General features: G+C 45.8%; 1 protein-coding gene across 12 annotated transcripts in view; it reads right to left on the reverse strand.

Annotated features, from left to right (window-relative positions):
• The window catches only part of DGKI (diacylglycerol kinase iota), a 300,508-nt gene that overhangs the window by 100,312 nt on the left and 179,051 nt on the right, over window positions 1-21,145 (reverse strand). For all 12 annotated transcript variants that reach the window (XM_073567545.1, XM_073567544.1, XM_073567546.1 and 9 more), the window contains exons 9-13: window positions 13,136-13,210; window positions 9,588-9,683; window positions 9,401-9,483; window positions 8,656-8,716; window positions 5-118 (exon numbers count right to left, since the gene is read on the reverse strand). In XM_073567545.1, coding sequence (XP_073423646.1) covers window positions 5-118; window positions 8,656-8,716; window positions 9,401-9,483; window positions 9,588-9,683; window positions 13,136-13,210 — 429 coding nt within the window. The remainder of the gene's footprint in view (window positions 1-4; window positions 119-8,655; window positions 8,717-9,400; window positions 9,484-9,587; window positions 9,684-13,135; window positions 13,211-21,145) is intronic.

The following is a 21,145-nucleotide window of genomic DNA, read 5'->3' on the forward strand; positions in this document are numbered from 1 at the left end:
TTACCCCTCCCCAGTTGAGGGTGCGAGCGAGGTCGTTCCCAGTCCCCAGCGGAAGAACAGCAACAGGAGGCTGAGGATTCAACTGCAGATCGTCCAAGACAGAAAGGATCCAGCCTACCTGTGAGAAGAAGGTGGGATTACACCATGAACAGAGGGGCAAGGACCCCCACACACTGCACACGCACCAGACCAAACCCTGTCACATGCCACCCCAAAGACAACAGCGCCACCGACTGCTCACTGACCTACTGTGCTATATGTAGCATCAGAGAGCGGCACAGTGTCCATCCATTCATCTCACAAAATGCAGACCCTCCTAATAATCACAGGGGTCTGAGAGGTAACAGTTATCAGCAACTAGTCATAGCCAAAGCCAGAATCACTCTACACAGAAAGATGAGCCGCTCACCCCAAGTTACATTCTGTATTATACCCCAGAGCTGCACTCACTATTCTGCTGGTGCAGTCACTGTGTACATACATTACATTACTGATCCTGAGTTACATCCTGTATTATACCCCAGAGCTGCACTCACTATTCTGCTGGTGCAGTCACTGTGTACAGACATTACATTACTCATCCTGAGTTACATCCTGTATTATACTCCAGAGCTGCACTCACTATTCTGCTGGTGCAGTCACTGTGTACATACATTACTGATCCTGAGTTACATCCTGTATTATACCCCAGAGCTGCACTCACTATTCTGCTGGTGCAGTCACTGTGTACATACATTACATTACTGATCCTGAGTTACCTACTGTATTATACTCCAGAGCTGCACTCACTATTCTGCTGGTACAGTCACTGTGTACATACATTACTGATCCTGAGTTACATCCTGTATTATACCCCACAGCTGCACTCACTATTCTGCTGGTGCAGTCACTGTGTACATTACATTACTGATCCTCAGTTACATCCTGTATTATACCCCAGAGCTGCACTCACTATTCTGCTGGTGCAGTCACTGTGTACATACATTACATTACTGATCCTGAGTTACATCCTGTATTATACCCCAGAGCTGCACTCACTATTCCGCTGGTGCAGTCACTGTGTACATACATTACATTACTGATCCTGAGTTACATCCTGTATTATACCCCAGAGCTGCACTCACTATTCTGCTGGTGCAGTCACTGTTTACATACATTACATTACTGATCCTGAGTTACATCCTGTATTATACCCCAGAGCTGCACTCACTATTCCGCTGGTGCAGTCACTGTGTACATACATTACATTACTGATCCTGAGTTACCTCCTGTATTATACTCCAGAGCTGCACTCACTATTCTGCTGGTGCAGTCACTTTGTACATACATACATTACTGATCCTGAGTTACATCCTGTATTATACCCCAGAGCTGTACTCACTATTCTGCTGGTGCAGTCACTGTGTGCATACATTACATTACTGATCCTGAGTTACCTCCTGTATTATACCCCAGAGCTGCACTCACTATTCTGCTGGTGCAGTCACTGTGTACATACATTACATTACTGATCCTGAGTTACATCCTGTGTTATACCCCAGAGCTTCATTCACTATTCTGCCGGTGCAGTCACTGTGTACGTACATTACATTAATGATCCTAAGTTACATCCTGTATTATACTCCAGAGCTGAACTCACTATTCTCCTGGTGTAGTCTCTGTGTACATACATTATATTACTGATCCCGAGTTACATCCTGTATTATACTCCAGAGCTGCGCTCACTATTCTCCTGGTGTAGTCTCTGTGTACATACATTATATTACTGATCCGGAGTTACATCCTGTATTATACCCCAGAGCTGCGCTCACTATTCTGCTGGTGCAGTAACTGTGTACATACATTACATTACTGATCCTGAGTTACATCCTGTGTTATACCCCAGAGCTGCACTCACTGTTCTGCCGGTGCAGTCACTGTGTACATACATTACATTACTGATCCGGAGTTACATCCTGTATTATACTCCAGAGCTGCGCTCACTATTCTCCTGGTGTAGTCACTGTGTACATACATTACATTACTGATCCTGAGTTACATCCTGTATTATACTCCAGAGCTGCACTCACTATTCTGCTGGTGCAGTCCCTGTGTACATACATTATATTACTGATCCGGAGTTACATCCTGTATTATACCCCAGAGCTGCGCTCACTATTCTGCTGGTGCAGTCACTGTGTACATACATTACATTACTGATCCTGAGTTACATCCTGTATTATACTCCAGAGCTGCACTCACTATTCTGCTGGTGCAGTCCCTGTGTACATACATTATATTACTGATCCGGAGTTACATCCTGTATTATACCCCAGAGCTGCGCTCACTATTCTGCTGGTGCAGTCACTGTGTACATACATTACATTACTGATCCTGAGTTACATCCTGTATTATACTCCAGAGCTGCACTCACTATTCTGCTGGTGCAGTCCCTGTGTACATACATTATATTACTGATCCGGAGTTACATCCTGTATTATACCCCAGAGCTGCGCTCACTATTCTGCTGGTGCAGTCACTGTGTACATACATTACATTACTGATCCTGAGTTACATCCTGTATTATACTCCAGAGCTGCACTCACTATTCTGCTGGTGCAGTCACTGTGTATATACATTACATTACTGATCCTGAGTTACATCCTGTATTATACTCCAGAGCTGCACTCACTATTCTGCTGGTGCAGTCACTGTGTACATACATTACATTACTGATCCTGAGTTACATCCTGTATTATACCCCAGAGCTGCACTCACTATTCTGCTGGTGCAGTCACTGTGTACAGACATTACATTACTCATCCTGAGTTACATCCTGTATTATACTCCAGAGCTGCACTCACTATTCTGCTGGTGCAGTCACTGTGTACATACATTACTGATCCTGAGTTACATCCTGTATTATACCCCAGAGCTGCACTCACTATTCTGCTGGTGCAGTCACTGTGTACATACATTACATTACTGATCCTGAGTTACCTACTGTATTATACTCCAGAGCTGCACTCACTATTCTGCTGGTACAGTCACTGTGTACATACATTACTGATCCTGAGTTACATCCTGTATTATACCCCACAGCTGCACTCACTATTCTGCTGGTGCAGTCACTGTGTACATTACATTACTGATCCTCAGTTACATCCTGTATTATACCCCAGAGCTGCACTCACTATTCTGCTGGTGCAGTCACTGTGTACATACATTACATTACTGATCCTGAGTTACATCCTGTATTATACCCCAGAGCTGCACTCACTATTCCGCTGGTGCAGTCACTGTGTACATACATTACATTACTGATCCTGAGTTACATCCTGTATTATACCCCAGAGCTGCACTCACTATTCTGCTGGTGCAGTCACTGTTTACATACATTACATTACTGATCCTGAGTTACATCCTGTATTATACCCCAGAGCTGCACTCACTATTCCGCTGGTGCAGTCACTGTGTACATACATTACATTACTGATCCTGAGTTACCTCCTGTATTATACTCCAGAGCTGCACTCACTATTCTGCTGGTGCAGTCACTGTGTACATACATACATTACTGATCCTGAGTTACATCCTGTATTATACCCCAGAGCTGCACTCACTATTCCGCTGGTGCAGTCACTGTGTACATACATTACATTACTGATCCTGAGTTACCTCCTGTATTATACCCCAGAGCTGCACTCACTATTCTGCTGGTGCAGTCACTGTGTACATACATTACATTACTGATCCTGAGTTACATCCTGTGTTATACCCCAGAGCTGCATTCACTATTCTGCCGGTGCAGTCACTGTGTACGTACATTACATTAATGATCCTAAGTTACATCCTGTATTATACTCCAGAGCTGAACTCACTATTCTCCTGGTGTAGTCTCTGTGTACATACATTATATTACTGATCCGGAGTTACATCCTGTATTATACTCCAGAGCTGCGCTCACTATTCTCCTGGTGTAGTCTCTGTGTACATACATTATATTACTGATCCGGAGTTACATCCTGTATTATACCCCAGAGCTGCGCTCACTATTCTGCTGGTGCAGTAACTGTGTACATACATTACATTACTGATCCTGAGTTACATCCTGTGTTATACCCCAGAGCTGCACTCACTGTTCTGCCGGTGCAGTCACTGTGTACATACATTACATTACTGATCCGGAGTTACATCCTGTATTATACTCCAGAGCTGCGCTCACTATTCTCCTGGTGTAGTCACTGTGTACATACATTACATTACTGATCCTGAGTTACATCCTGTATTATACTCCAGAGCTGCACTCACTATTCTGCTGGTGCAGTCCCTGTGTACATACATTATATTACTGATCCGGAGTTACATCCTGTATTATACCCCAGAGCTGCGCTCACTATTCCGCTGGTGCAGTCACTGTGTACATACATTACATTACTGATCCTGAGTTACATCCTGTATTATACTCCAGAGCTGCACTCACTATTCTGCTGGTGCAGTCCCTGTGTACATACATTATATTACTGATCCGGAGTTACATCCTGTATTATACCCCAGAGCTGCGCTCACTATTCTGCTGGTGCAGTCACTGTGTACATACATTACATTACTGATCCTGAGTTACATCCTGTATTATACTCCAGAGCTGCACTCACTATTCTGCTGGTGCAGTCCCTGTGTACATACATTATATTACTGATCCGGAGTTACATCCTGTATTATACCCCAGAGCTGCGCTCACTATTCTGCTGGTGCAGTCACTGTGTACATACATTACATTACTGATCCTGAGTTACATCCTGTATTATACTCCAGAGCTGCACTCACTATTCTGCTGGTGCAGTCACTGTGTATATACATTACATTACTGATCCTGAGTTACCTCCTGTATTATACTCCAGAGCTGCACTCACTATTCTGCTGGTGCAGTCACTGTGTACATACATTACATTACTGATCCTGAGTTACCTCCTGTATTATACCCCAGAGCTGCACTCACTATTCTGCTGGTGCAGTCCCTGTGTACATACATTATATTACTGATCCGGAGTTACATCCTGTATTATACCCCAGAGCTGCACTCACTATTCTGCTGGTGCAGTCACTGTGTACATACATTATATTACTGATCCTGAGTTACATCCTGTATTATACTCCAGAGCTGCACTCACTATTCTGCTGGTGCAGTCACTGTGTACATACATTACATTACTGATCCTGAGTTACATCCTGTATTATACCCCAGAGCTGCGCTCACTATTCTGCTGGTGCAGTCACTGTGTGCATACATTACATTACTGATCCGGAGTTACATCCTGTATTATACCCCAGAGCTGCGCTCACTATTCTGCTGGTGCAGTCACTGTGTACATACATTACATTACTGATCCTGAGTTACATCCTGTATTATACTCCAGAGCTGCACTCACTATTCTGCTGGTGCAGTCCCTGTGTACATACATTATATTACTGATCCGGAGTTACATCCTGTATTATACCCCAGAGCTGCACTCACTATTCTGCTGGTGCAGTCACTGTGTACATACATTACATTACTGATCCTGAGTTACATCCTGTGTTATACCCCAGAGCTGCACTCACTATTCTGCTGGTGCAGTCACTGTGTATATACATTACATTACTGATCCCGAGTTACCTCCTGTATTATACTCCAGAGCTGCACTCACTATTCTGCTGGTGCAGTCCCTGTGTACATACATTACATTACTGATCCGGAGTTACATCCTGTATTTTTTTTCTCATTAATGTACACTCTAAACCCCATTTTGCCTGAAAAAAAACAGAAATGTAGAAATTTTTGCAAATTTATTATAAAAGAAAAACAGAAATCTCCCATGGCCATAAGTATTCAGCCCCTTTGCTCAGTATTGAGTAGACGCGCCTTTTGAGCCATGAGTCTTCTTGGGAATGATGCCACAAGTTCTCACCCCTGGATTTGGGGATCCGCTGCCATTCTTCCTTGCAGATCCTCTCCAGTTCCGTCAGGTTGGATGGTGAATGTTGGTGGACAGCCATTTTCAGGTCTCTCCAGAGATGCTCCATTGGGTTTAGGTCAGGGCTCTGGCTGCGACAGTCAGGAATGGTCACAGAGTTGTTCTGAAGCCACTACTTTGTTATTTTACCTGTGTGCTTAGGGTCATTGTCTTGTTGGAAGGTGAACCTTCGGCCAAGTCTGAGGTCCAGAGCACTCTGGAAGAGGTTTACATCCAGGATATCTCTGTACTTGGCCACATTCATGTTTCCTTCAATTGCAACCAGTCGTCCTGTCCCTGCAGCACTCCCATAGCATGATGCTGCCACCACCATGCTTCACTGTTGGGATTGTATTGGGCAGATGATGAGCAGTGCCTGGTTTTCTCCACACATAACGCTTAGAATTATCACCAAAAGTTCTATCTTTGTCTCATCAGACCAATCTGGGAGTCCTTCATGTGTTTTTTAGCAAACTCTATGGGGGCTTTCATATGTCTGGCACTGAGAGGCTTCCGTTGGGCCATTCAGCCATAAAGGTCTGATTGGTAGAGGGCTGCAGTGATCGTTGACTTTGTGGAACTTTCTCCCATCTCCCTGCTGCATCTGTGGAGCTCAGCCACAGTGATCTTGGGGTTCTTCTTTACCTCTCTCACCAAGGCTCTTCTCCCACGATTGCTCAGTGTGGCTGGACGGCCAGGTCTAGGAAGACTTCTGGTGGTCCCAAACTTCTTCCACTTAAGGATTATGGAGGCCACTGTGCTCTTAGGAACCTTGAGTACTGCAGAAATTCTTTTGCAGCCTTGGCCAGATCTGTGCCTTGCCACAATTCTGTCTCTGAGCTCCTTGGCCGGTTTCTTTGGCCTCATGATTCCCATTTGGTGTGACATGCACTGTGAGCTGTGAGGTCTTATATAGACAGGTGTGCGCCTGTACAAATCAAGTCCTATCAGTGTAATTACACACAGCTGGACTCCAATGAAGGAGTAGAACCATCTCAGGGAGGATCACAAGGAAATGGACAGCATGTGACTTAAATATGAGTGTCTGAGCAAAGGCGCTGAATACTTATCACCATGCGAGATTTCAGGTTTTCTTTTAACAAATTTGCAAACATTTCTACATTTCTGCTTTTTCTCAGTCAGGATGGGGTGCAGAGTGTACAGTAATGAGAAGAAAAGGAACTTTTTTGAACTTACCAAATGGCTGCAATGAAACAAAGAGGTAAAAATGTAAAGGGGTCTGAATCCATTCCGTACCCACTGTACATTGCTGATCCGTAATTACAACCCTGTATTACAGTGGGGGAAAAAAGTCTTTAGTCTCCAATTGAGAAAGTTCTCCCACTTATAAAGATGAGAGAGGCCTGTAATTGACCTCATAGGTGACCACAACTATGAGAGCCAAAATGAGAAAACAAATCCAGAAAATCTCCTTGTCTGATTTGGGAAGATTAATTTAGAAAATTATGGTGGAAAATAAGTATTTGGTCACCTAAAAACATGCAAGATTTCTGTCTCTCGCAGACCTGTAACTTCTTCTTTGAGAGTCTCCTCTTTCCTCCACTCATTACCTGTAGTAATGGCTCCTGTCTGACCTTGTTATCAGTATAAAAGACACCTGTGCACAACCTCAAACAGTCTGACTCCAAACTCCACTATGGTGAAGACCAAAGAGCTGTCGAAGGACACCAGAAACAGAATTGTAGCCCTGCACCAGGCTGGGAAGATGGAATCTGCACTCATTATTCCGGTGGTGGAGCAGAATAGTGAGTGCAGCTCTGGAGTATAATACAGGATGTAACTCAGGATCAGTAATGTAATGTATGTACACAGTGACTGCACCAGCAGAATAGTGAGTGCAGCTCTGGGGTATAATACAGGATGTAACTCAGGATCAGTAATGTAATGTATGTGCACAGTGACTGCACCAGCAGAATAGTGAGTGCAGCTCTGGAGTATAATACAGGATGTAACTCAGGATCAGTAATGTAATGTATGTGCACAGTGACTGCACCAGCAGAATAGTGAGTGCAGCTCTGGGGTATAATACAGGATGTAACTCAGGATCAGTAATGTAATGTATGTGCACAGTGACTGCACCAGCAGAATAGTGAGTGCAGCTCTGGAGTATAATACAGGATGTAACTCAGGATCAGTAATGTAATGTATGTACACAGTGACTGCACCAGCAGAATAGTGAGTGCAGCTCTGGGGTATAATACAGGATGTAACTCAGGATCAGTAATGTAATGTATGTACACAGTGACTGCACCAGCAGAATAGTGAGTGCAGCTCTGGAGTATAATACAGGATGTAACTCAGGATCAGTAATGTAATGTATGTACACAGTGACTGCACCAGCAGAATAGTGAGTGCAGCTCTGGAGTATAATACAGGAGGTAACTCAGGATCAGTAATGTAATGTATGTACACAGTGACCGCACCAGCAGAATAGTGAGTGCAGCTCTGGGGTATAATACAGGATGTAACTCAGGATCAGTAATGTAATGTATGTGCACAGTGACTGCACCAGCAGAATAGTGAGTGCAGCTCTGGGGTATAATATAGGATGTTACCCAGTGCAGAATTGTGAGCCTTTTTATATTCTGTGCAGTTAAATCTGTGATTTTTTTTATGGAGTAAATCTGGTAATAATAAATATCAGTGTAATTTGTTCGCTCACCGTCCCATCACCACCACAGGCAAGAATTCTTAAATTTGGCACTTTTCTATATAACTCCAACCTGGAAGACAAAACATAAATATGCCAAAAAAACGCAATTACCCACAGTGACCAATCACATCCCAGCTGTCTAGCCTCCTTTTCCTATTTTACCCGTTCAGACTCTGCAGCTTCAGCTCCCTCTTCCCCCTCGTCACAATCATCTCTTCACTAGATGGATTTTTGGTGACTGAGGAGGTTTCTGAACATGCATATAGAACCTACCAACAAGAAATATTATCTACAGGTTGCTCTAAGGTTAGAAGGATGACACAGAGAGAAGCTGCAGCTCCATCTCCCTCTTCCCCCTCTGATTAATCAAAAATTATAATACTTCTTTCAGTCTAAAAAAAATTATTTCACATTTTTTACATTATTTGTTAGCGCCTGACTATTAATATTTAGAAAGAAATGATCATTATCTTTGTCTTAATTTTGTATAAAGTGGCTGTAATGCCTTGCTTCACCTGCGGGGGAGCTGTGGGGAAAAGCCATGCAAGTTCTTACAGTAGGTTCAGGGGCAGCGAGCAACTAATCAGCAGATTTCAACAGCCTAACCACCCATCTAGGGCTCTGTAGAGGGGTTATCCCATATGAGGTCTTTAAGAGCAGGACCCCAAGTGAAATATTTGGCATTCTGGAAGACATTAACCCCTTCCTTACTCTTCTTCTCTCCTTACTAATTTTATGGGGTGGTGACACTCACGCTTCCCGCGGTCCTTCCTGAGAGAGATCAAAGACCTGCCGTGGATTCAGGAACCACATGAACATCTGCAGCACTTTAGTACCCTATTGGGAACAACGTTGGGGTTAGTGATGGAGACCACACACGCTACGTACCATTCACAGAGGAGGAAGGGGCACCAAAAAAAAGCTGAGGTCACATCACTTACCTGGTTTCCACCGCTTTTTGGGTTCACAAACACCAGCAAAGGTTTCATGAGGGGGGAAGAGATGGGTTTTATAACAAAGGCCCGGCCTTTAATGTCCTAGGAAGGAGGGAATAGTCATGTTCCTTGGATGGTTCTGGCCACAACTAGAGGGAGCTCATATACAGCAAGCTCCCCCTAGTGGTGACCGCAGGCAGCCAGAAGGTTCTGTTATATGTAATCTACGCAGGAGATCTGAAGCGCTTTATCAGGAAAACTGAGCTTCAACCTCTGTAATGAGGATTAAACATATTTTTTGGTAATTTTTTTTTTTTTTTTTTAAATCTCCCTATTATTTTCTATCTTAAAAAACAATTTTAAAACCAGCAGATTTTGCTCCGAGGGTCACAATTTGTTTACACTTCATTTTCTCTAGAGATCACTTGTCAGCAGCCACCTCATTATCATCACAGACAAAATTACAGTGACTGGTAGCAAAGGATCCAACATTAACAGTAAGTGATAGCGGTCACAGCTCAGGTCAAACAGCAAGCTCGCAACACTCTCCTAAAGAGCATACCCACTACACTCTCCTACAGAGACAGAGCATGACCACAGGACTCTCCTACAGAGCATGACCACAGCACTCTCCTACAGAGCATGACCACAGCACTCTCCTACAGAGCATGACCACAGCACTCTCCTACAGAGCATGACCACAGCACTCTCCTACAGAGCATGACCACAGCACTCTCCTACAGAGCATGACCACAGCACTCTCCTACAGAGCATGACCACAGGACTCTCCTACAGAGCATGACCACAGGACTCTCCTACAGAGCATGACCACAGCACTCTCCTATAGAGCATGACCACAGCACTCTCCTATAGAGCATGACCACAGCACTCTCCTACAGAGCATGACCACAGCACTCTCCTACAGAGCATGACCACAGCACTCTCCTACAGAGCATGACCACAGCACTCTCCTACAGAGCATGACCACAGCACTCTCCTACAGAGCATGACCACAGCACTCTCCTACAGAGCATAACCACAGCACTCTCCTACAGAGACAGAGCATGACCACAGGACTCTCCTACAGAGCATGACCACAGCACTCTCCTACAGAGCATGACCACAGCACTCTCCTACAGAGCATGACCACAGGACTCTCCTACAGAGCATGACCACAGCACTCTCCTACAGAGCATGACCACAGCACTCTCCTACAGAGCATGACCACAGCACTCTCCTACAGAGCATGACCACAGCTCTCTCCTACAGAGCATGACCACAGCTCTCTCCTACAGAGCATGACCACAGCACTCTCCTACAGAGCATGACCACAGCACTCTCCTACAGAGCATGACCACAGCACTCTCCTACAGAGCATGACCACAGCTCTCTCCTACAGAGCATGACCACAGCACTCTCCTACAGAGCATGACCACAGCACTCTCCTACAGAGCATGACCACAGCTCTCTCCTACAGAGCATGACCACAGCTCTCTCCTACAGAGCATGACCACAGCACTCTCCTACAGAGCATGACCACAGCACTCTCCTACAGAGCATGACCACAGCACTCTCCTACAGAGCATGACCACAGCTCTCTCCTACAGAGCATGACCACAGCTCTCTCCTACAGAGCATGACCACAGCACTCTCCTACAGAGCATGACCACAGCACTCTCCTACAGCGCATGACCACAGCTCTCTGCTACAGAGCATGACCACAGCTCTCTGCTACAGAGCATGACCACAGCACTCTCCTACAGAGCATGACCACAGCTCTCTCCTACAGAGCATGACCACAGCACTCTCCTACAACGCATGACCACACAACTCTCCTACAGAGCATGACCACAGCACTCTACTACAGCGCATGATCACAACACTCTCCTACAGAGACAGAGCATGACCACAGCACTCTCCTACAGAGACAGAGCATGACCACAGCACTCTCCTACAGAGACAGAGCATGACCACAGCACTCTGCTACAGAGCATGACCACAGCACTCTCCTACAGAGCATGACCACAGCACTCTCCTACAGAGCATGACCACAGCACTCTCCTACAGAGCATGACCACAGCACACTCCTACAGAGCATAACCACAGCACTCTCCTACAGAGCATAACCACAGCACTCTCCTACAAAGCATGACCACTACTCTCCTACAGAGCATGACCATTACACTCTCCTACAGAGCATGACCACAGCACTCTCCTACAGAGCATGACCACAGCACTCTCCTACAGAGCATGACCACAGGACTCTCCTACAGAGCATGACCACAGGACTCTCCTACAGAGCATAACCACAGCACTCTCCTACAGAGCATAACCACAGCACTCTCCTACAGAGCATAACCACAGCACTCTCCTACAGAGCATGACCACAGGACTCTCCTACAGAGCATGACCACAGCACTCTCCTACAGAGCATGACCACAGGACTCTCCTACAGAGCATGACCACAGGACTCTCCTACAGAGCATAACCACAGCACTCTCCTACAGAGCATAACCACAGCACTCTCCTACAAAGCATGACCACAGCTCTCCTACAGAGCATGACCATTACACTCTCCTACAGAGCATGACCACGGCACTCTCCTACAGAGCATGACCAAAGCACACTCCTACAGAGCATGACCATTACACTCTCCTACAGAGCATGACCACAGCACTCTCCTACAGAGCATGACCCAGCACTCTCCTACAGTACATAACCACAGCACTCTCCTACAGAGCATGACCACTACACTCTCCTACAGAGCATGACCACTACACTCTCCTACAGAGCATGACCATTACACTCTCCTACAGAGCATGCCCACAACACTCTCCTACAGAGCATAATCTCAACACTTTCCTACAGAGTAAGACCACAACACACTGCCACAAAGCATGACCACAAGTTTCCTACAAAACATGATGACACTCAACCACAGAGCATAACCAAATTGCTCCCACAGAGCATGGCGACAACACTCAACCACAGAGCATAACCAAATTGCTCCCACAGAGCATGACGAGAACACTGAACCAGAGCATAACCACAACACTACCACAAAGCATGACCACAACGTTCCCATGAAGACAATGCTCGCCCACAGAGATTGACTGCAACTTCTTCCTAAAGTCCATGCCCATAACAACCTCCAAAACACTCTCCAACTGAGCATGTGCAAAACACTTTCTTACAGAGCATGCCCACAACACCTTCCTACAGATCATGCCCACAACACCTTCCTACAGCGCATACCCACAACATTCTCCTACATAGCATGCCCACAACATTCACCCACACAGCATGCCCACAGCATCCTCCTAAAGAGCATGCCCACAGCACTCTCGTACCCAGTATGCCTACAATACTCTCCTCGCAAGCTGCTGCAATTTTTACTCCAATTTTTTTGGCATGTCCCATTTAGATAAACTAATTGTCCCCCCGCCCCCTACTGCGGAGCACGCAGAGCGGCATCACAGGAGGTAGACACGCCGCTATGCCAGAGGGCATTTATAATGTGCGGATGGAGTAGACTGTATTGCCAGGATTCTTACCTCGAAGCCTTTTTTGCTGGCTTTCCTCTTGAAGGACGTTCTCTTTTTCCGTCTACTGGAGTTTTTTGCATTAACCTGCCAAGAAAAGAAGGAACATCGTCCGGCAGGTCAGGCAAACCAGAGGGAACGGAGGCGAGGAAAGAGCTCTTTAGGGCAGCGCCGCCTTAGATCCTTGCAGCGTAGGAGCGAAGCGTCCGCCCCGAGCTCCTGGAATGTCATAAATGCGGGAATACGGGAATATGGAAAGGATTGAAAAAGTGAAAAAATATAAAAGCTCATAAAAAAAAGGCATCTGGTAACAAACATCCAGCATGGATCGTCCATGTCACAATGCACTGCAATACTCCAACAGTGCAGTGTATTGTGTCAGTGATAACAGGTTTGAGGCCCCTGGTTTACTAAATGTTAAGAAGAAATTATAAAAATTTTTATTTTTTTTATTTTTGGCTTACTATAATAATAAAAAAATAATAAAAATTATATATATAAGTTTTAATTTTGATTTACTAAAACAAAATAATAATAATTATAATAAGAATCTATATAAGTTTAGCATATTTTTAATCATTTTACTGTTTTGCAGAACATTATATGGGAACTTGAATGTTGTCATTCAAAACTGCAACTTGTCCCGAAAAAATAAAGTTGTGGCTCTTGCAAGAAGGAGAGGGAAAAAAATAAAAGTTGCAAAAATGGGTTAAAAAAAAAAAGAGAATCCGTTAATCTGAATATTTTTGTGCTGCTGTAATACACATTCAACACCAGATGGCGCTAATGTTGCATTCTGCTCACAGCTTCACTGTATAATGAAAAGTTCTACGACTTTCTAATGAACTTTGTGGTTTAATTTTTTTGCCATTTTCAAGATCTCTGCTAAATGTCAGTGAATGGAAACATTATTTACATCCAGACCTAACACTTCTCACAGCAGAGCGTGCATGTTGCACTTGTATCTAGGCTCTGTTTGAAGGGATCATGTCATGTTATAAGATGCCTTTCCATACTGAATCAATAATAGGGCTACATCCACTTCAAAATTGGGACTGGTCACTGGGACCGACCCCATTTACCATGGGACGACTTCCAAATATTCTAAAAGAACAAAAAAGGTTAATCAGGGGAATGACAGTAAAGCAAGTAAGAGCTGCCCTAACTGCAGCTGCCACCAGAGGGAGCTCTCTACATACATATACAAGATTCAATACAATTGTATACATTCCTATATAGTGAGCTCCCCCTAGTGGTGGCTGCATGCAGATATGATACAGCGGAGGGAATTGGTCCAGGTGACATTAATAGCAGTGAAGGGGTTAACACCAGGTCAACACATGCACGCAGCCCATACAGGAGCAGGACGTCCAGTGGCACAGGTATGCAGGATCGGTGACCTCAGACTAGACACATCCACTCAGTAAAATGCTCAGCGCCATCACCGTCACTGCTGGAGGTGGCAAACAGGGTAATGAAGTGACCCCTGCAAATCACAGAGCATGCCCACTACACAATCCTAAATAGATCTGTTCCTCCTCACTCTCCCTGTACATGTACAAGTCACAGAGCATGCCCACTACACCACCCTAAACAGATCAGTTCCCCCTCACTCTCCCTGCACATCTACAAGTCACAGAGCATGCCCACTACACCATCCTAAAGAGATCAGTTCCTCCTCACTCTCCCTGTACATGTACAAGTCACAGAGCATGCCCACTACACCACCCTAAACAGATATGTTACCCCTCACTCTCCCTGCACATGTACAAGTCACAGATCATGCCCACTACACCATCCTACAGAGATCAGTTCCTCCTCACTCTCCCTGTACATGTACAAGTCACAGACCATGCCCACTACTCCATCCTACAGAGATCAGTTCCTCCTCACTCTCCCTGTACATGTACAAGTCACAGAGCATGCCCACTACACCATCCTACAGAGATCAGTTCCTCCTCACTCTCCCTGTACATGTACAGGTCACAGATCATGCCCACTACACCATCCTAAAGAGATCAGTTCCTCCTCACTCTCCCTGTACATGTACAAGTCACAGATCATGCCCACTACACCATCCTACAGAGATCAGTTCCTCCTCACTCTCCCTGTACATGTACAAGTCACAGAGCATGCCCACTACACCATCCTAAAGAGATCAGTTCCTCCTCACTCTCCCTGTACATGTACAAGTCACAGAGCATGCCCACTACACCATCCTACAGAGATCAGTTCCTCCTCACTCTCCCTGTACATGTACAGGTCACAGATCATGCCCACTACACCATCCTAAAGAGATCAGTTCCTCCTCACTCTCCCTGTACATGTACAAGTCACAGATCATGCCCACTACACCATCCTACAGAGATCAGTTCCTCCTCACTCTCCCTGTACATGTACAAGTCACAGAGCATGCCCACTACACCATCCTAAAGAGATCAGTTCCCCCTCACTCTCCCTGCACATGTACAAGTCACAGATCATGCCCACTACACCATCCTACAGAGATCAGTTCCTCCTCACTCTCCCTGTACATGTACAAGTCACAGATCATGCCCACTACACCATCCTAAAGAGATCAGTTCCTCCTCACTCTCCCTGTACATGTACAAGTCACAGAGCATGCCCACTACACCATCCTACAGAGATCAGTTCCTCCTCACTCTCCCTGTACATGTACAAGTCACAGATCATGCCCACTACACCATCCTAAAGAGATCAGTTCCTCCTCACTCTCCCTGTACATGTACAAGTCACAGATCATGCCCACTACACCATCCTACAGAGATCAGTTCCTCCTCACTCTCCCTGTACATGTACAGGTCACAGATCATGCCCACTACACCATCCTAAAGAGATCAGTTCCTCCTCACTCTCCCTGTACATGTACAAGTCACAGATCATGCCCACTACACCATCCTACAGAGATCAGTTCCTCCTCACTCTCCCTGTACATGTACAAGTCACAGAGCATGCCCACTACACCATCCTAAAGAGATCAGTTCCTCCTCACTCTCCCTGTACATGTACAAGTCACAGAGCATGCCCACTACACCATCCTACAGAGATCAGTTCCTCCTCACTCTCCCTGTACATGTACAAGTCACAGAGCATGCCCACTACACCATCCTAAAGAGATCAGTTCCTCCTCACTCTCCCTGTACATGTACAAGTCACAGAGCATGCCCACTACACCATCCTACAGAGATCAGTTCCTCCTCACTCTCCCTGTACATGTACAAGTCACAGAGCATGCCCACTACACCACCCTAAACAGATATGTTCCCCCTCACTCTCCCTGCACATGTACAAGTCACAGATCATGCCCACTACACCATCCTACAGAGATCAGTTCCTCCTCACTCTCCCTGTACATGTACAAGTCACAGATCATGCCCACTACTCCACCCTACAGAGATCAGTTCCTCCTCACTCTCCCTGTACAAGTACAAGTCACAGAGCATGCCCAATACTCCATCCTAAAGAGATCAGTTCCTCCTCACTCTCCCTGTACATGTACAAGTCACAGAGCATGCCCACTACTCCATCCTAAAGAGATCAGTTCCTCCTCATTCTCTCTGTATATGTACAAGTCACAGAGCATGCCCACTACTCCATCCTAAAGAGATCAGTTCCTCCTCACTCTCCCTGTACATGTACAAGTCACAGAGCATGCCCACTACACCACCCTAAAGAGATCAGTTCCTCCTCATTCTCTCTGTACATGTACAAGTCACAGATCATGCCCACTACACCATCCTAAAGAGATCAGTTCCTCCTCACTCTCCCTGTACATGTACAAGTCACAGAGCATGCCCACTACTCCATCCTAAAGAGATCAGTTCCTCCTCATTCTCTCTGTATATGTACAAGTCACAGAGCATGCCCACTACTCCATCCTAAAGAGATCAGTTCCTCCTCACTCTCCCTGTACATGTACCATGTACAAGTCACAGAGCATACCCACTACTCCACCCTACAGAGATCAGTTCCTCCTCACTCTCCCTGCACATGTACAAGTCACAGATCATGCCCACTACTCCATCCTAAAGAGATCAGTTCCTCCTCACTCTCCCTGTACCTGTATAAGTCACAGACCATGCCCACTACACCACCCTAAAGAGATCAGTTCCTCCTCATTCTCTCTGTACATGTACAAGTCACAGATCATGCCCACTACACCATCCTACAGAGATCAGTTCCTCCTCACTCTCCCTGCACATGTACAAGTCACAGATCATGCCCACTACACCATCCTACAGAGATCAGTTCCTCCTCACTCTCCCTGTACATGTACAAGTCACAGAGCATGCCCACTACACCACCCTAAAGAGATATGTTCCTCCTCACTCTCCCTGTACTTGTACAAGTCACAGATCATGCCCACTACACCATCCTACAGAGATCAGTTCCTCCTCACTCTCCCTGCACATGTACAAGTCACAGAGCATGCCCACTACTCCATCCTAAAGAGATCAGTTCCTCCTCACTCTCCCTGTACATGTACAAGTCACAGAACATACCCACTACTCCACCCTACAGAGATCAGTTCCTCCTCACTCTCCCTGCACATGTACAAGTCACAGAGCATGCCCACTACTCCATCCTAAAGAGATCAGTTCCTCCTCACTCTCCCTGCACATGTACAAGTCACAGAGCATGCCCACTACACCATCTGAAAGAGATCAGTTCCTCCTCACTCTCCCTGTACAAGTACAAGTCACAGATCATGCCCAATACTCCATCCTAAAGAGATCAGTTCCTCCTCATTCTCTCTGTACATGTACAAGTCACAGAGCATGCCCACTACACCACCCTAAAGAGATCAGTTCCTCATTCTCTCTGCACATGTACAAGTCACAGAGCATGCCCACTATTCCACCCTACAGAGATCAGTTCCTCCTCACTCTCCCTGCACATGTACAAGTCACAGAGCATGCCCACTACTCCATCCTAAAGAGATCAGTTCCTCCTCACTCTCCCTGCACATGTACAAGTCACAGAGCATGCCCACTACTCCATCCTAAAGAGATCAGTTCCTCCTCACTCTCCCTGCACATGTACAAGTCACAGACCATGCCCACTACTCCATCCTAAAGAGATCAGTTCCTCCTCACTCTCCCTGCACATGTACAAGTCACAGACCATGCCCACTACTCCATCCTAAAGAGATCAGTTCCTCCTCACTCTCCCTGCACATGTACAAGTCACAGAGCATGCCCACTACACCATCTGAAAGAGATCAGTTCCTCCTCACTCTCCCTGTACAAGTACAAGTCACAGATCATGCCCAATACTCCATCCTAAAGAGATCAGTTCCTCCTCATTCTCTCTGTACATGTACAAGTCACAGAGCATGCCCACTACACCACCCTAAAGAGATCAGTTCCTCATTCTCTCTGCACATGTACAAGTCACAGAGCATGCCCACTACACCACCCTAAACAGATATGTTCCCCCTCACTCTCCCTGCACATCTACAAGTCACAGAGCATGCCCACTATTCCACCCTACAGAGATCAGTTCCTCCTCACTCTCCCTGCACATGTACAAGTCACAGAGCATGCCCACTACTCCATCCTAAAGAGATCAGTTCCTCCTCACTCTCCCTGCACATGTACAAGTCACAGACCATGCCCACTACTCCATCCTAAAGAGATCAGTTCCTCCTCACTCTCCCTGCACATGTACAAGTCACAGACCATGCCCACTACTCCATCCTAAAGAGATCAGTTCCTCCTCACTCTCCCTGCACATGTACAAGTCACAGACCATGCCCACTACTCCATCCTAAAGAGATCAGTTCCTCCTCACTCTCCCTGCACATGTACAAGTCACAGACCATGCCCACTACTCCATCCTAAAGAGATCAGTTCCTCCTCACTCTCCCTGCACATGTACAAGTCACAGACCATGCCCACTACTCCATCCTAAAGAGATCAGTTCCTCCTCACTCTCCCTGCACATGTACAAGTCACAGACCATGCCCACTACACCATCTGAAAGAGATCAGTTCCTCCTCACTCTCCCTGCACATGTACCTGTATAAGTCACAGAGCATGCCCACTACTCCATCCTAAAAAGCTCAACTCCATCTTCCGCCTTTATCCACAGTAACCTCTGCATATCACAGTGAATGCCCACTACATTCCCATACAGAGCTCAACTCTCCCTTATTTTCCCTCTATAACTATTCTACAGGTCGCAGAGCATGCCCACTAAACCATCCTAAAGGGTTCAACTCCACCTTCTGCCTATCACAGAGCATGCCCTCTACACTGCCAAAAAAGAGCTCAGCTCCTCTTTGCTCTCCCTGTCCATGCACCTCTACAAATCATAGAGCATGGCCACTAAAATCTCCTGAAGGGCACAATTTCTTCATCTCCCTCTCTTTGCATGGCCTCCTCTGCAATTCATAAAGCATGCCCACTACACTCTGCCCAACAGCTCAGCTCTTCCTCCATTCCCAGCACACAGCGGCCACTGGACATCAGAGCGCACCCACTACAGTTCTCCAAGGGCTCAGCTTTCCTCCCGCTCTCAGCAGTGACCTCTACACCTCACAGAGCATGCCCACCACACTCTACATACTCTACATTATAGAACACCTAAAGCCTGAACTCACACTGCAAAGGGTCTATTTTATGCTACATTTCAGGACACCGGTCTCGGAGCATTCGCTTTGCTTGGAAATTATTTCAGGACAATTAATAACATAATTTGTGAAGCAAATGCTGAGCTGCAAATATGTGCAGACGGGGTGTGAAAACATATTAACACGGCTAAAAGCTTTGTGACCAGCACTGAGACTGAGAAAAGCCCCAGGCAATTAGCAGTGGGAAGACCGAAATCCTCTGTGTTATCTACAGAAAACTAAAGGGGGCACGAGATCAGAAATAGCCGTGCTACACATCAATGTATGTACACCGTGACTGCACCAGCAGAATAGTGAGTGCAGCTCTGGGGTATAATACAGGAGGTAACTCAGGATCAGTAATGTAATGTATGTACACAGTGACTGCACCAGCAGAATAGTGAGTGCAGCTCTGGAGTATAATACAGGATGTAACTCAGGGTCAGTAATGTAATGTATGTACACGGTGACTGCACCAGCAGAATAGTGAGTGCAGCTCTGGGGTATAATACAGGATGTAACTCAGGATCAGTAATGTAATGTATGTACACAGTTACTGCACCAGCAGAATAGTGAGTGCAGCTCTGGACCATAGTACAGGATGTAACTCAGGATCAGTAATGTAATGTATGTACACAGTGACTGCACCAGCAGAATAGTGAGTGCAGCTCTGGGGTATAATACAGAATGTAACTCAGGATCAGTAATGTAATGTATGTACACAGTGACTGCACCAGCAGAATAGTGAGTGCAGCTCTGGAGTATAATACAGGATGTAACTCAGGGTCAGTAATGTAATGTATGTACACAGTGACTGCACCAGCAGAATAGTGAGTGCAGCTCTGGGGTATAATACAGGATGTAACTCAGGATCAGTAATGTAATGTATGCGCACAGTGACTGCACCAGCAGAATAGTGAGTGCAGCTCTGGGGTATAATACAGGAGATAACTCAGGATCAGTAATTTAATATATGTACACAGTGACTGCACCAGCAGACTAGTGAATGCAGCTCTGGAGTATAATACAGGATGTAACTCAGGATCAGTAATGTAATGTATGTACACAGTGACTGCACCAGCAGAATAGTGAGTGCAGCTCTGGGGTATAATACAGGAGGTAACTCAGGATCAGTAATGTAATGTATGTACACAGTGACTGCAGCAGCAGAATAGTGAGTGCAGCTCTGCAGTATAATACAGGATGTAACTCCGGATCAGTAATGTAATGTATGTACACAGTGACTGCACCAGCAGAATAGTGAGTGCAGCTCTGGAGTATAATACAGGATGTAACTCAGGATCAGTAATGTAATGTATGTACACAGTGACTGCAGCAGCAGAATAGTGAGTGCAGCTCTGCAGTATAATACAGGATGTAACTCCAGA

This window comes from Dendrobates tinctorius, unplaced genomic scaffold, assembly GCF_039654945.1.
Source record: "Dendrobates tinctorius isolate UK_male_01 unplaced genomic scaffold, ASM3965494v1 ptg000020l, whole genome shotgun sequence".
Taxonomy (NCBI): domain Eukaryota; kingdom Metazoa; phylum Chordata; class Amphibia; order Anura; family Dendrobatidae; genus Dendrobates; species Dendrobates tinctorius.